We start from the raw sequence: 16,790 nt of genomic DNA, 5'->3' as shown, positions 1-16,790 counted from the left end.
AGGGACATGGTTTAGTGGGCATGGTGGTGTTGGGTTGACGGTTGGACTCGATGACCTTAGAGGTCTTTTCTAACCTTAATGATTCTATGATTCTATACTGAAGAGAAAACACAGAACAAATGAACATGTGGATTACATATCTGCCTGCATTTTTTCCAATGTCCATTCTGTTTTGGGGTGACTTCAAGTAGTATTCTATAATGATAAGGGACTGTGCAACTCAGGACCCTCATCAAGGCCACGTCATCAGAGCTCTGTCACATGCAATGTCATTCCAGGACGACACTGTAATGACGGTGAAGGTACAAATAAAATAGCATGACAACTCTGTCAGCATTGGATATGGAAACATTTTTGGACAAAGCCACAGAGAACAGCTGGGCCACTGAGGAAAATAAATGTTCTGATTAGCAAGGACAATTCCTTTTCTATTGCCTCATGAAAGGTAATATTGCAAACCTCCTGGAGCTGCTTTTATTCATGAAAACAGAAAAAAATCATACGGCTTTTTTCCTGAATTAGTTTTCTTCCATTTTAGCAAGAAAGAAATGGTGATGACAAATCTGATGAGCAACAGAATTTTTGCAAGAAAAGGCAGTGGAAGGCTGTGGATGGAGGAAATAAGCCCTTGCTCTTCCAGAATCAGTAAGATCTGCGCATGGAATTAGAACCTCACACAGTATCTGTACAGACAGCCTCACTCTGGCTCATCTTACAGATGAAGTGAAGGCATCCAGCTTCTGAGACTTTGAAAAGTTTGATCATACATAAGGGTGAGCCATCCAGTTGTAAGGGTCCTTTGTACCTGTCAGCTTTCTAGCCAAAAATAAATCAGGAAAATTAATAAGGAAGTGTAATAGTAAAGAGCACACCAAGGAAGTGTAATAGTAAAGAGCACACTGGCAGAAGTTCAAAGGTGCACTGAATGATTAGCAGAAGTTCAAAGGCACTTCCGTCGAAAGCTGGGCCAACATTTATGTTCAGACCTATGACAAAATAGAGAAAATAAGGCTGATAATGCCAGACACACTTTGAGCTGGAATATCATAGAATAGGGGTAGAGGGAAGGAAGCATACAGGCAGAAACTGCCCTTTAGTGGAACTGATAGCTTAAATGCCTTCAGGTCAAGAAGTAATCCAGAAGATCATAAAAATCAAGACCTAAAGGCTAAATACAATGTCAAGATCCTTGTCTACAGGTCTGATGGAATCCTTCCTGTTGTCAATGAGAGCTTCTTCTACCAAGAAAGAAAAAAATTTAATTAAAAAAGTCACTTATCTCTAGCTTTGGTGGTATAATACATAAATTGGAGTCCCAGTGGTGCACTCTTCCATCAACATCCCTGACAAACCAAAAGGTCAAAGGAGTCAAATACAATGTCAAGATCCTTGTCTACAGGTCTGATGGAATCCTTCCTGTTGTCAATGAGAGCTTCTTCTACCAAGAAAGAAAAAAATTTAATTAAAAAAGTCACTTATCTCTAGCTTTGGTGGTATAATACATAAATTGGAGTCCCAGTGGTGCACTCTTCCATCAACATCCCTGACAAACCAAAAGGTCAATTGAGTCTTGACCTACAGCTCCTGCCTCAACACGGCAAAGATGAGGCCAAACTCAAATTCATCTCATCTTCTACAATCCCAGCAACAAGACAGATGAAGAAAAGTCACAAAGTAGCTTTCAGCAGTTCAACCAATTCTTTTTTGCCTTAGATTTCAACAGATTGACCATGGTCCTGAAAATGATAGTAAGTGCCTCTAATTTAATCTGCTGCTTGTGATCGATGGATCTGAAATGATTACTGTTATCAACATTCTCAGTATCATGAGAGGTAAACTGGTGATAGGCGATTAAGATTGCAAACTTGTCATCTTTGGGGTTAATGCATTAACAGAATGTTGAGCATCTTGTACTGCTGTGCTTGTGGACATAGTACACTTGACTTTGTCAGTTGTATACACACAGAAGGTTAGCAAGGAAGAGAGGAGAACAGGCCTACCTCTAAAACATAATAATACATGCTCTGCAGGGCTCTCCAGCTGTTTGACTGGAAACCCCACCTGAACAAGAACGTTTTCATAAATCACACAGAGATATAAATTCAGAGGATCACTCCACTAATGCAGCCTGAAAATAAGCCTCTGAGAAACATTACTCTGTGTTGATTAGCACAGTCTGGGAAGGCAGAAAAACTGAACTCCCTGATCTTGCAGTTAGGCATAAATGTGCAATTCTGTATCAGTTTAATCTGATCTAGAACCAGGATACCACACTCCTGACCCTTCCCTTCCCTTCATCCTTGCATATGATCAATCCAGGTAGTTAATCTGGCTGAAAAATAATCTTACTAGAAAAAACCTGATCCGCTACCTCCTTGAATCAACCCATGACGTAGCTGCTTGAGCATTCATACTGCGGAGAGGAAAATAGGAATGCTAGCCCATGGCAACACAGGATCATTGCAACCTGGAGTTACATCAGCTTAAGCTGCTACAGAGCTACACTCTGGGATGTACTCTAAAAAGTATCAGGTATACTTTTCTTAGGAACTGTAGAACAAGCCTGCAGGCAATAAAGGGAATATTAGCCCTGATATATAGGAGCTCAGTTTCATCTCAAGGCAATTCATACATCATGTTGATGTTTGGTATGACTATTAGCATTTTAGAAATAGACACAGAATGTAAGAAAAAGGTCCAGCAGAGATACTAGGGACATGTTGAACATGTCGCTACAAGAAACCTACCATTAACGGCATGAGCCAGGCAGGGAAACTAGAGAACACACATGACGCAGGTTGTCACTGAAACTGAACTCCATCAGGATGCAAAATCCCAAAACAGAAGGACTTGCAACAGAAGCACAATAGTTTTACAGCAACAGGAAAATGGTTTGAATACTGTGAATTTCAAGACATTTAATATCCTGTCTGCAGAGCTAGAAAAATCCCAGACAGTTATCATTCTGCATCTGTACTGGCAGTTCACATATTGAAGTTGTGTTTCAGCTCACAAACTGAGACATCTAAATTTGGATGTTTAATTCCCTAGAATGTTAATTGCCTAGAGAGTGATTCAGGTGATCAGCTGTTTAATAACTGCTTTATGAAGCTGAATTGTTCTGTTGACTCCATTGACTAGGGGCAGTATGCCACTACCTAAGCATAGAGCAATTTTTAACACTCGGACGGTTTTCCAGAAGGCAGATATCTATGACAGATCCTGTGTTTTGTGTGCCAGCCCCATGTGGCTGTCTGAAGCAACTTAGGCCATTTAACATAGCACAGGTCATTCACTTATACTTAAGCAACTAAATCCTTCCCAGGACCTGTACATATTAGGCTCCTATGTAGATGTCAAAATTGGTTTCAGACACCTAATTTAACTGAACCCTATCTTGGGGTCTTTCCAGAATTTTTGAACTATTTTCCCCAAGGATGTAAAGTGCCTTATGTATTGGGTTTACATGGCAAGGTTTTGGTAGCAGGGGGGCTAAAGGGGTGGCTTCTGTGAGAAGCTGCTAGAAGCTTCCCCCCTGTCGGACAGAGCCAGTGCCAGCCAGCTCCAAGACGGACCCGCCGCTGGCCAAGGCTGAGCCAATCAGCCACGGTTGGTAGCTCCTCTGGGATATATTTAAGAAGGGGTAAAAACTGCTGTGCAACAGCAGCCAGAAGAGAGAGAATATGTGAGAGAAACAACTCTGCAGACACAAAGGTCAGTGAAGAAGGAGAGGGAGGAGGCACCAGGGCAGGCCCCTGCAGCCTGTGGTGAAGACCATGGTGACACAGTTTGCCACCCTGCAGCCCACGGAGGTCCACAGTGGAGCAGATATCCACCCTGCAGCCCGTGGAGGACCCCACACCAGAGGAGGTGGATGTGCCTTGAAGAAAGCTGTGACCCCCTGAAGAGCTCGTGCTGGAACAGGTCTTCTGGCAAGACATGTGGCCCCAAAGGGGATCCACGCTGGAGCAGTCCATTCCTGAAGGACTGCACCCTATGGAGAGGATCCATGCTGGAGCAGTTCATGAACTGCAGCCCGTGGGAAGGACCCATGCTGGAGAATTTCATGAAGGACTATCTCCCATGGGTGGGACCTCACACTGGAACAGGGGAAGAGCATGAGGAGGAAGGAGCAGCAGAGACAACGTGTGATGAACTGACCTCAGCCCCCATTCCCCATCCTCCTGGGCCGCTCGGGGGTAGGAGGTAGAGAAGTCCAAAGTGAAGTTGAGCCTGGGAAGAAGGGAGGGGTGGAGGGAAGGTGTTTTAAGATTGTTCTTATTTCTCATTATCTACTCTGTTGTTAATTGGCAGTAAATTAAATTAATTCCCCCAAGTCAAGTCTGTTTTGCTTGGTGGGCACCTGATGGTTAGCCAAGGTCAACCCACAACAACTTGCCAGGTTAACAGAGGCATAAGAGAGTTCACTTCCTACCCAAATAGACTCCCATTAGACAGATCACTGAAGAAATTGCAAGGGTGAACTAAGTGATAGCAGAATACTGCACTGACTGAAAAAGCTTTGTCGGATGATACAAAAAGCTTCCCTGACTGTAGCAATACTCAAATATAGCACTAAGGTTAGCAAGACATTTTCCAAATGGAAGAGGAGGACAGAAAAAAACCTGTAACTTAGAATCACAGAATATCTCAGGTTGGAAGGGACCCATAAGGATCATCAGCACCTCCCCTTCCACTGCCCTCCCCGAGGAAGTTGTAGACTGCGATGAGGTCACTCCTCAGCCTTCTCTTCTCAAAGCTGAACAAACCAAGTGACCTCAGCTGTTCCTCATAAGTCTTGCCCTCAAGAACTTTCACCATCTTGGTCGCCCTCCTCTGGATACACTCTAATAGTTTGATGTTGTTCTTATATTGAGGTGCCAAAACCGCACACAGTGCTCGAGGTGGGGCTGCACCAGTGCAGTGTAGAATGGGGCAATCACCTCCCTCGACCAGCTAGCTATGCTGTGCTTGATGCACCCCAGGACATGGTTGTCCCTTTTGGGTGCCAGGGCACATTGTTGACTCATATTCAACTTGCCATCAACCCAAACTCCCAGATGTCTTTCCATGGGGCTGCTTTCCAGCCTCTCGTCCCCCAGTTTGTATGTATAAGCAGGATTACCCCATCCCAGTTGCAGAATCCGGCACTTGCTCTTGTTAAATTTCATATGGTTCATGATTGCCCAGCTCTCCAGTCTATCCAGATCTCTCTGTAAGGTCTCTCTACCCTCAAGGGAGTCCACAGCTCCTCCTAGTTTAGTATCACCAGCAAACTTACTTAATGTACATTTGAATCCTACATCCAGATCATTTATAAAAACATTAAAGAGCACTGGCCCTAAAATTGAGCCCTGGGGAAGCCCACTGGTGACTGGCCACCAGCCTGATGTAACTCCATTTACTATAACCCTTTGAGCCCGACCCATCAGCCAATTGCTCACCCAATGTACTATGGACTCATCTAGCTGTGTGCTGGACATTTTGTCCAGAAGGATATTGTGAGAGGCAGTAGCAAAAGCTTTGCTAAAATAAAAAAAACCCAAAACAAAACACATCTACTCGCTTTCCTTGGTCAACTAGATGGGTGACCTTGTCATAAAAGGAAATTAGGTTAGGTAAGCAGGACTTTCCCCTCATGAACCTGTGTTGACTATGACCAATGAGTACATTGTCTCTCAAGTGTTTTTCAATAACTCCCAGGATAACCTTCTCCATAATTTTACCAGGCACTGTAGTGAGACTGACAGGCCTGTAATTACCAGGGTCTTCCTTCTTAACCTTCTTGAAAAGTGGGACAACAATGCAGTAGCATTTTCAGAAGTTGACACACACACTCTTCTGCAAATGTTTGAGCATTAGGTCAGAACATGAAGCCCAGCTGTCAACAAGTCAGTAGTGGTGTACCCCAGAGGTAAATACTGGAGCCAACACTGTTTAACATCTTCGTTAATGACCTAGATGATGAGTCAAGAGTACATGCAATTTTGCAGACACATCAGGAGGAGTTGTAGATACACCAGATAGTTGTGCTGCTGTTCAGAGGCACCTTGACAAGCTGGAGAAATGTGCTAACAGGAATCTCATGAAGTTCAACAAAGGGAAATGCAAAGTCCTGCATCTGGAAAAGAATAACCCCATGCTCTAGGACACCCTGGGGGCTGATCAGCTGGAAAGCAGCTTTGTAGAAAAGGTCCTGGGGTTGACAAATTGAACAGAAATCAGCAACGTGCCCTTACAGCAAAGAAGGCCAACTGCATACTCGGCTGCACTAGGAAAAGCATTGTCAGCAGGCTGGGGGAGGTGATCCTTCCCCTCTGCACAGCACTGGTAAGGCACATCTGGAGTGCTGAGTCCAGTGCTGGGCTCCCCAGCACAACAGAGATATGGACATGCTGGAGCAAGTCCAACAAAGGACCACAAAGATGATTAAGGGACTGAAGCATCTGTCATATGAGGAGAGGCTGCAAGAGCTGGACTTGTTTAGCCCAAAAAAGAGAAGGCACAGGGGGATCTTATCAATGTATATAAATATCTGATGGGGGAAGTAGAGGCCATGGAGACAGACTCTTCTCAGTGGTTTCCAGGGAGAGGACAAAAGGCAATGGGCACAAATTGAAATACAAGAAATGCCTCTTAAAGGTAAGGAATATTTTCTGAATTTTATTTTAATTTTATTTTCCCTGTAGGGGTGATTAAACACTGGAGCAGGTTGCCCAGAGAGGTTGTGGAATCTCCATCCTTGGAGATATTCAAAACCCAACTGGACACAGCCCTGAGCAACCTGCTCTAGCTGACTTGGCTTTGTGCAAGGGTGTTGGACTAGGTGATCTCCAGAGGTCCCTTCCAACTTCAAACTCTAACATTAATGCTCAGCAACATTACTTACTTATGAATAATCAGAAGAAGAATTAGGAGGAGCAACTATTATTTCCTCTCCCTCCCATGTTAAACTTTTTTTTTGGGGAAACAAAAACAAAAACAAAACCAAACCCAGAACATTCCTAAATAGGTACAGATTAAAATTAACAAAAAGTCTGAGAATGGCCGAAGCATCCTTGATTACATGTGAGAGCTTATCAGGCTTGAAGATGAAGAGCCTAAAGCTCTTTCATGTCCTGAAAGCCCTGAAAAGGGAGATACCCTATCAAGTTCTACCCACTATCATAATCTAATAAACAGGTCAGGTCCAGAACTGAATCTGGCAACAGTGATTATGGACTTGTCAGCTGCACTGACAGCCTTTGTAGCTTTTTGTAAATAGGTTTAGGCTAATAAACAGACCTCAATAATATTAAAAAGGTATTATCTGAAATTAAGAAAGCTCCCCAAGCCCACTCAAAGTTTTCAGCACTCAGAATTGGTGCCTGGCAGGCAACACTAGTAATTCAGTGGAAAGAACTGATGAGAAGATTGGACATAATCAATAAGAGTCTGTATTTGTGAACAGAGGTTTAGATCTTCCACCTTTATCAGAAAGGAATGGATGGACTAACAGAATGCAAATTCAACTCCCAGCTGGGAGCTGCTACTTTCAGTCAATCCTTCTAGCCATAAAGCTAAGGATTCAGGATTAAGGATTTAAACCACTAATGATCATATGCCAGAGCAAAGAGTGCAGCGAGGCTCTCTCTATATCTACCTAGAAAAAGATAGGCATACAAAAAAGAAAACGTGACAAAATGTCAAGAGACCAGAAATCATGAGGAGGAAGGAAGAGCAAAAGCTGGGGCAGAAAAGTAAATGTGCAAAGTGTGACCAAACTTCCACATTCTTGCGGCGCAAAGGGGATGTGTTTTGATATGCCAGGAGAAAGATTCGGAACCAAGTCTGATTATTACCACTTTTTTCCCCAAAAATTAAAAAAAAAAGTTTCATACTGAAGGCTGTGTTTCACCCAAAGATTCAAGGTACAAACTTTCTTTAGAAAACCTTATATGTAGTAATTAACATGTTATATTTAAAATCTCACAAGATGTGGAAGAAAAAATTAACTACAAGAAGTTGCTTCTGAAGCCTAGAGAGCCGTTTCATTTTACATATATAATTCCCAATTATTTACTGTGCCTACATGAATATGAAATACTGAGGTGATGCAGTGGATTCAATAAAACAGAAGAAAATGATTAATACAGAATTAAATACAGCTAAGGCATTTTAGGTACTGTGACAAAGAACGCATAAAGGTACACGCTTTTTCAAGAGGACAAAAAATGACCTAAAATGAAATATACCAAGGACATAAAACCAAATACAAAATCAGTCAATAAAGTCCTACCTGTCTTCTCTCTTTCCACCCATGTTTTCTCTCCTTCCTTTCCCTCCTCTCAATTGCCTTAGTACATCCCAATTTTAGTCAAAATTAAGACATCTTAAAACACAATGTGTAAGTAACAAAAAAACCCCCCAAACTTAGTGTCAGGTATCCAAAACCTGGTCTATCAAACATTTCACCCAATTCACACCCTACCACCATTTTTAAAATCCCATATGCCCCTAGTACCACAATTATGCAGCAACCTCAGAGCTCATTTTTTGACAGAAGTTCATATATTCCATGAAAGGGAACATTATGTATTTTAAACAGGCAAGGAGGAGTTAGAACTTAGGAGCCAATGTCTTGTCACCTAACCAGAAAAAAAGCTTGGATACTACTATCTTGGTGCACGCTAAAAGCTACAATACAGCAATTCTTGACTGAGCGAAATATAGGTAGTCAAATAAAATAATTCTCATTTTGCTGTAAAGTTGGCTGCTTCTTATGCTACTTTTAACACAGACTATAGCAGTGCAGTCTTCTAAATGGAATCATTCAGAAGGGAAATTATTTTGCTACAGTTATCTGTCTCTAATAAAATAAAAACTGCTATAAAAGAAGAGAAGCGTACCAGGGAATGGTTTTAAGTATTGAGGGACATGCACTGGAGGCAAAGCACTTGGTTCTTATTACCTCAGGATACAAGAGCTGGAGTGATGATTTAGACATACACTTTTATATTTAAGTCAGAAATAGGAATAAAGGGTTTTCTAAATGAAACATAAATATCAACAGTTTATAGCTTGGAGTCAGAGCTGATTTGTCTTGTATTGCTACCTATTGTACTGTAAAAAAAGGTTTAATGCAAAACCATTAAAAGTAACCAAAGCCCACTCACATAAAATCACAGTAAGATAAAAGTTTGCTTACCTCTTCTTTTTTAATGTGTTTTACACTCATAAAACACTGAAGCAACAAGTCCTTGACTTCATTACTTTCCTCTGAATCATAGTCAAAATAAAGTAATGTCTGATGTAGATTCCATAGACGAACTACATCTGCACCCTGACAGGAAAAAAAAGCCCACATTATAGTGAAGTAGGTATAGCTTTAATGTGAAGAAGCATTTAAAGGATTTTAAATAATGAATTTGAAATGCATTGATACAGACGGAAGATTTTCAGATTGTAAAATTTTGAACATTAATTGACTTTCACCACATCATTTGGAAAAATTACAAAAATACGCGTAACTGCAGAAGTACTGACTTCCGACAACTGAAGACATGCTCAAGTACAGAAAGAAAGCCGCTATTTCATGCAAAATAGATGAAAACTGTATTATTCCACTTTTGAAACTTTATACAATGAAAGCCGTTAACAATGAAAAAGAAAAGAAAGAAATAAGTAAAGGAGATATTTATTGGGTTAGTGCAAAAGATGTATGACACAATACTCTAAATAACTCACAGGTTAAAAAAAAAGATTTGTAGATAGATACAGAGTAACAGAAAAAGAAGCTTCCACATAAGAAGTCTCTATGAGTAGCTGAACATAGTCCTTAAAACCTGAATTAACTAAATGAGTTAATTGCTATTTAAACCTTAGTCACTGGACTTACAAATGAGTGAAGAAATAAAAAAAAAAGAATAAAAATAAATAAAGAAAAGGGGGGGGAAGGAAGGCGGGGGGGGGAGCAAAAAAAAAAAAGTGGGGAAAAAAGGTGGAGGAAAAAAGGTGGGGGAAAGCAGTTCCCTTGTGAAATTGATGCCAAAAATCTTTAAAGTTTGTTCTAGAGAAGGCAACATTTTAATATGTTGCTTCTGCAAGGGACACCAAAAAGACACTTTGTAACCAACATGTATCCTATGTTTCATTAATTGAGAAGCACTAGGACATGGAAAACAAGTTAACCTGAAATAAAAGGTATTTTGGAGGGATAATCTTTCTTGGAATATTCAGTATTAATCTAAAAGTCAATATAGCTTCAGCATACCGTAGCAGCTTTATTCAGGCTTTTTCTTAGCAGAATGATAAACAGACTCTTCCCTAGCTGCTCCTTCCCTTCCAGTCCTTTCTCCCACCACATTTCACACACACGTTGGATAGCGCCCTGTAGGATTTTTTCAGATTCAGGTAATGCAGGAAGAATACCTACAACAGTAATAAAGTAATTATTTACTGCACTGAACCAAGTTATTCCTATGAAACATTAGTCTGTTAGTACACTAACTATACCTCACAGTGTGAACCAGCTCTTGCCACATTTACACATCTTAATGGCTTTTTCTCACTGTGGGTATTTAGGCAGCTTTGTTAACTCTACAGTTTTGGCCAAGTTTTTGGATCAGTAACAATGATCCAAAGTTAACAATGATCTTAAGTTTTGCCTTAAAAATACCATAAGCTGCAGAATAAGGAGAGTTACCTATCATTGGGTGAACAGTTGGGAGAAGGAAAACTACTTAAGTTCAAACTTTTAGACTGTGTAACTGATTTTTAAGTAAATGCTCCCTTAATTTTGTCTCATAAATAAGAACTCACATCAGTACCAACTTTTCTCCTGTAAATTCTGTTCCATAGGCCAGTCAGGTCAAACAAAAAGCCTAGTATACTCATCTGTTAAAAAAACAGTATAAAGCTGTATTCTATAACAGATAAGTACGTACCATTTAATATAAAAACACATTCTAGAAGAGCTTTGTATTTTACAGGCTCATCCACTGCAGGTATGGAAGCAGCAACTACAGCTGTCACTCCTTGGATCACAGCTACAGTTTGTTTCTGAAAGAAAGCAATGTCAAGGAAACAATTCTATGGTTTATTTTATACTCAGAAGATAATTATGACCTATCAAATAAGAAGAGGCAAAAGCGTAGCTTTTAAAGTGCATCCATTTCAAAAAGTTTGAAAATGCCTTTCAGCTCCAGCTAGTAGATAATTCGGCGACTGTACATGTGTATCCATTCCACCATTAAAACTTCATCTGCAACAAAACCACTCAAACACACATCCATTTCGGAACTAAGACGACCCTAACTAGCAGGGTCTCGTGCAACCCAAAAACGTGGACGTCTGGTGACTTTAGACCCAGGTACCTGATTCTGTAGGCCTCTGTACGTATGATGGATTTTCTACAAGCCTCTAGGTCTCCCTAATGATTTCCCCACTGCACTTCTTTTTTCTTTCCAAAATTAAATAACCTTTTCCCCCCGCTATTCTCAAGACTACATGGACTACAGCGCAGAAGGCAGTATATGAGGGTCTGACTCAGAGAAATTCTGCATAAGCTAAATTTGTGGGAGGGGCGTTCAAATCTAGATTTCATGATCTGCATTCAATGAAATGACATAACAGGTAGTGAATTTCTTATAGTATATGCCAGATACTCAAGGAACATCTGAGAGATCAACATTTGTTTACTGAAATAAGACACACAAAAAGCCCACTCAACTTTAGTGAAAAAACTAAGTCCAATCTTTCATAATTAAAATTATCAGCAGGTCTAATCTTTTATAGTATAGACCAATCATAAGTTCAGCTTAACCCAAGCATGATAGTTAAGAAGTCAATTAAGAACGGAGCAGGGAGATGATGTTTGGAACTGACCTTGTTTGATAACCCTTGCATGTTTTCAGATGCTGTGAAAATATTTCATTTCTCAGAAAATATGAAATACGCATCATATTTTTATTTTACAAGATTTTTACCATTTGTGGAACTATCTCAACTTCCATGTCATCATTACTTTTCTCATCTTCAATCCTCTGCCATGTTTCCACAGGGTTCTCCATCAAAGTTTCTGTCAATAGTTGCGTCAGTCTCTCCCATAGTACTTCTTTTTGCTTTTTTGGCAATTCTTGAAGTAGTTCATTCAAGTCGAAAGGATCAAATGTATTTTTCTGAGAATAGTCAGAAGATATCACACAATTCCACATAGTGAAGTGGCTTATATTTCATTATCATATTTCCTAAAATTAACATTTTTTACATTAAGGATTAATTTCCATTCCTCTGCAGTTATAGAACCTTCTAGAAGTTGTATTTCTTTAAAAAATAGCACGAGAAATTCCTGCTGCTTAACTCTTTATCGTGAAACAAGAGTGCTTCTTTTAAGACTAAAGTCTTTAGCCCTTGATAGCAACACTACTGAACATAAATCACGTCCCCGTAACATCAACTTCTGTCTCTCGTGTTCTAAATACTTCGTTCCCAATGGAGACAATTCCATACCCTTAGCTAAGAAGCTCACAACTGCACAGAATTAAAGTCCCTGATCATATCTTTGCTATCTTAAATATAGATTGATGATGGCTGTTAAAAGAAAATCCTTACACAAGGACTAGAAATGTAACAGTACAGATACAGGGACAGCACTACAGGTTTTGGAGTACAATCTGCATAGAACAGCGCTCTGTATATTGCACTATTTTAAAGCCCCTCCTATCAAACCTAACTCCTGAGCACATTAACTCTATACTTCCCTCTTAAGCTCTGCTGAATGGGAAGCGACTCCCAGTCTCTATAAAAGACTTCACTAAGAGACTGATCTAAACTATTTCCTCAGAAGAACCTTGCTAGAAGAATTTACCTCAGAGACGCAAAGAGCCTGTTAGCGTCAAAGAAGGGTAGGCAACCTGCTAGGAAAGGGAATATGCAGAGAAAAGATGAGAAGAAAAACCAGACGCAGCCAAGAGGAAGTGCAGATAATTTTTGAGCTGTAATTTGCAATACTGAATACTGTCTACCAGATTAAAAACACTTCAGAGGAAAGAGGGAGAATGTCCATGATCTTGAAATAAAAATATTTTTAGTTTGCAGATATGCTAAAAAACAGGAATCAAAAAGAAAAAAAAAGTTGAAAGGAAAAAGAAAAATAGAAAATAATGAAAGAAGCAGCAGTAAGTATTAAAAGGTTCCCAGAAGGGTATGAGAAGAAAGATCCTGTTACATATTTATATCAGACTTTCTATTCTATTCTATGGCTGGAAACAAATACAATAAACCAAAGGTCACACAGGGAGTTCTGCAGCCCTCTACTTCAAACGAACCCAAAACCCAGGATATTAAGATGTACTGTTTTGAGCAAAAAGAATGAATTCATAGTAAGACCAGAGCATTCTGATCTTTCTTTGGGATTATATGAGATAGAATGATTCCAAAACCTATGAGGGAAAAGGATGTCATTGAATTATAGTCATATCCATGATTCCTATTTTCCTGTCTAAGAAATAATGTATTTTCTTGAATTGGAACAGGATTTAGTGGAAAAATTTAACAGCACCTGACAAAGACTTCAATGAACAGCACCACAATACAGTAATATTTTTAAAAGATTACAAAGAAAGAAAAGTGAAAAGCCCAAGGCAAACCTTGAAGAAAAATTAGTAAACTCCTGGAATCTTAGATGATGTGAATGAAACAAAACATTGAGAAGAAGGGAAAAGGAAAATTAAAGATGGGTAAGGGGGTGTAGAAATGAGAGACATTGGAAGAAGTAGTGATGCTAAGAGCAGAACTTTTTTTTAAAGTTAAAAAGGCAAATTCTGAGGCTAGAGCACAAAATAGGTAGAAAAAGCAGAGCATAAATATAATATGAAGCCTAAGGAAAGCAGTGAGGCTCTAACCACGCTTTCTAAGGGAAAAGGAAAATTAAAGATGGGTAAGGGGGTGTAGAAATGAGAGACATTGGAAGAAGTAGTGATGCTAAGAGCAGAACTTTTTTTTAAAGTTAAAAAGGCAAATTCTGAGGCTAGAGCACAAAATAGGTAGAAAAAGCAGAGCATAAATATAATATGAAGCCTAAGGAAAGCAGTGAGGCTCTAACCACGCTTTCTTCTCTTTCTACATTTTATACATCCACTTCTAAAGGACAGAATACACTACCACAGCCTCCTCCAGAAAAGCAGTGAAGAATTATTCAAGGGAGACCCTAAAGCGAGAATCCTCATCCTAAGATAAGACATGGTCAAACACCCTTCATCACTGAAGGTTTCAAAAGGAAATAAATAAAATAACTCAGGTCTCTTAGACAAGCAAAAACTAATCTGGATATTCACGTTCCCTTATGTTATGAAGGCATGAAGACAGTTTTAATCATTATACTCATTATAGCCAGTGATATACAGTTTCCAGAGATATTGTCAACAGCTGAAAACTGCTGCAAGACAACTCTTGTGAATTGGTGATGAAAAATAAAAGGATGAAAAAACAATTTTTAATCCAAACAGACCAAGATATGTTAAGATAGATTACTGGATGAAGATGGCAGAAACAACACGACCAAATTAATTGAAAAGGAAACACTGCAAGTACCGTACGTTATCCTAAACAGAATACTTTCTTGTTAAAGTGTTTAGATTTGGGGAAAAATGGAAAGGAGACTTCAAAGAAAGGCAATCTGTTAATAAAGTTGTCATCTATAATTACATACAGGAGTGCAAATGAAAAACCTAGCAAATTTCTTGGAAAAAGAGATTCGGTGATGTTTGGGAGACAAACATTCCTAAGCTTATTACACAGAACATGATCCCTGTCATAGAACCCATAGCTTTAATACATCTGCTACATCAGTAAATTAGTTCGTGCCTCTGTGGACATAAACATCAACTGATCCACCTACCTTAACCTGATAGAGGTAATATTAGGAAAATACTGATTAAAAGCTTCAGAAACTAACCTGACAATACCATTTATTAAGGCTAGCAAAAGATGTTTAGGAGAAATCGTGTATGTCTTAATACCAGACAGATTGAAGCTTTGTGGAAAACACCACAATGCAAATTATTATTTCTGATTACTATGTACTATCACATACACAATGTGAGAATTAACTTTTAATTAGTAGATTTCAGTAGATTTGTTTTGCTGTTCCTCCTGCTTCTCTCCACACTGCATTTAGAGACAGTAATCTATCACATCTCTAAGACATTCAGTGATAAAAAGAGCTATCATTTACAATTACACACGGACTAAAGAATAAGTGGACAGCCTAAACTATCAAATGAATGAACAAATACTAGTGAAACATGCCTCTGCTATGTTTGTATATTAGCTCGTATTCATTACATAGCACTAAACTCTTTCATAGGTTGAAATTTAAAAAAACAGTACTTCATCAGCATCAAATGAGTACTTTTTTATAGTATTACCACAATACTAATCATTTATTTTAAAAAAAATGTAAACTGTGTATGCAACAACCAAATGTTAAAAAATTAGTTGGTTTATAAATAGCAAAATTTCAGATTCTACAACTTTTTCAGCTATGTTCCTTTGAGCGCCATTTGAACTTATTTTCTACAGCAATTATTCTAGCACATCTGCAGGTACCAGAGAAACAGTTTCTGTCCCTACATCACAAAATTTCTGCACCGATAACAGACAAGATTTTATTAGCAATGCACGCGTATCATGGCTTACTTACAGGATTCTGAGTATAACGCAAGAAGTCTTCAACTGACTCTTTAGACACAACTTGTAAAAACGCTTCGCGTTTCATTGTGGTCTTGTTTTTCCTTGCTTTATAAACAAAACAGAAAAAAAGTTAGAGAAAATACTGTATCTCAAAATAAGATCATTTTTGGTCTCAGTGAAGAACGTATGAACTTACAGTCTTCATCCACATAGTTATAAATAAAAGATGTTTCCCCCTCCAACATACTTCACAGTTACCTGAATCAGCATTTAGAGTCATAACAGCACTACGCTGCAGTATTTGCATGCATTCTTTTTAGTCCTTTTTTTACTAAACAAGTTTTAAAAAAGAAGAACTTTTTTATGGATGCTTTTATTTTTAAAAAGAACAGTGTATCCAGCACATACCCCCTGTTTAGCTAGCCATCATTCCCGACGACAGCGTTTACTCGTATGAGAAGTACTGATGGGCAGCAAAATATTCCCTCCTTTTCTCTCTTGCCAAGTGAAGACTACGGGAAACGGGCAAGGCCACTTTTCGACACCAAGAGCTTAATTTACGCTCCTAAGCATTCCCTCCATCCTAGGTGATTCCTGACGCGCTTTGCCCATCCCTACCAGTTGGGAGGCTGCCTTACACAGCCATTGCTGTCTGTGAAGCCACCTCACAGAACGGGGCGGGTGCCGGTCCAGGGCACTGTCCCGGATCAGGCAGGGGCTGGCCGCTTGCCGGGCTGGCGCCAGGCCCGCGGCACGGCCCGGCCCCCCCGGCCGCCGTACTCTCCCGACAGACGAGGAAGTGGTAAGACAGACGGGCCGCTTACCTAGCGCTCCCTCGGAAAGAAATCCTCATAGACCTACGGGTTACGTTTCCAATAACGCGGAGCTGCCTGCACAGGAGGGAAACAAAAACGGCGATCGCCCGGCCTGACAGACGGGCCGCTTACCTAGCGCTCCCTCGGAAAGAAATCCTCATAGACCTACGGGTTACGTTTCCAATAACGCGGAGCTGCCTGCACAGGAGGGAAACAAAAACGGCGATCGCCCGGCCTGACGCGCAGAGGAGCCCGCGCCCCTCCGTAGCGCTGCCCACGGAAAAACCCGTCCGCACGAATGCC

General features: G+C 40.0%; 1 protein-coding gene across 1 annotated transcript in view; it reads right to left on the bottom strand.

Moving 5' to 3' along the window:
• The window catches only part of NCAPG2 (non-SMC condensin II complex subunit G2), a 54,615-nt gene extending 38,037 nt beyond the window's left edge, over positions 1-16,578 (bottom strand). Inside the window, exons 1-6 of the mRNA XM_009278658.2 lie at positions 16,497-16,578; positions 15,683-15,777; positions 11,967-12,158; positions 10,926-11,040; positions 10,253-10,410; positions 9,188-9,322 (exon numbers count right to left, since the gene is read on the bottom strand). Coding sequence (XP_009276933.1) covers positions 9,188-9,322; positions 10,253-10,410; positions 10,926-11,040; positions 11,967-12,158; positions 15,683-15,757 — 675 coding nt within the window. The 5' untranslated portion in view covers positions 15,758-15,777; positions 16,497-16,578. The remainder of the gene's footprint in view (positions 1-9,187; positions 9,323-10,252; positions 10,411-10,925; positions 11,041-11,966; positions 12,159-15,682; positions 15,778-16,496) is intronic.
• Positions 16,579-16,790: the final 212 nt, after the last annotated feature.

This window comes from Aptenodytes forsteri, unplaced genomic scaffold, assembly GCF_000699145.1.
Source record: "Aptenodytes forsteri isolate BGI_AS27 unplaced genomic scaffold, ASM69914v1 Scaffold257, whole genome shotgun sequence".
NCBI lineage: Eukaryota > Metazoa > Chordata > Aves > Sphenisciformes > Spheniscidae > Aptenodytes > Aptenodytes forsteri.
The sequence above is the reverse complement of the archived record's forward strand: the minus strand, read 5'-3'. Positions and strand labels throughout refer to the sequence as shown.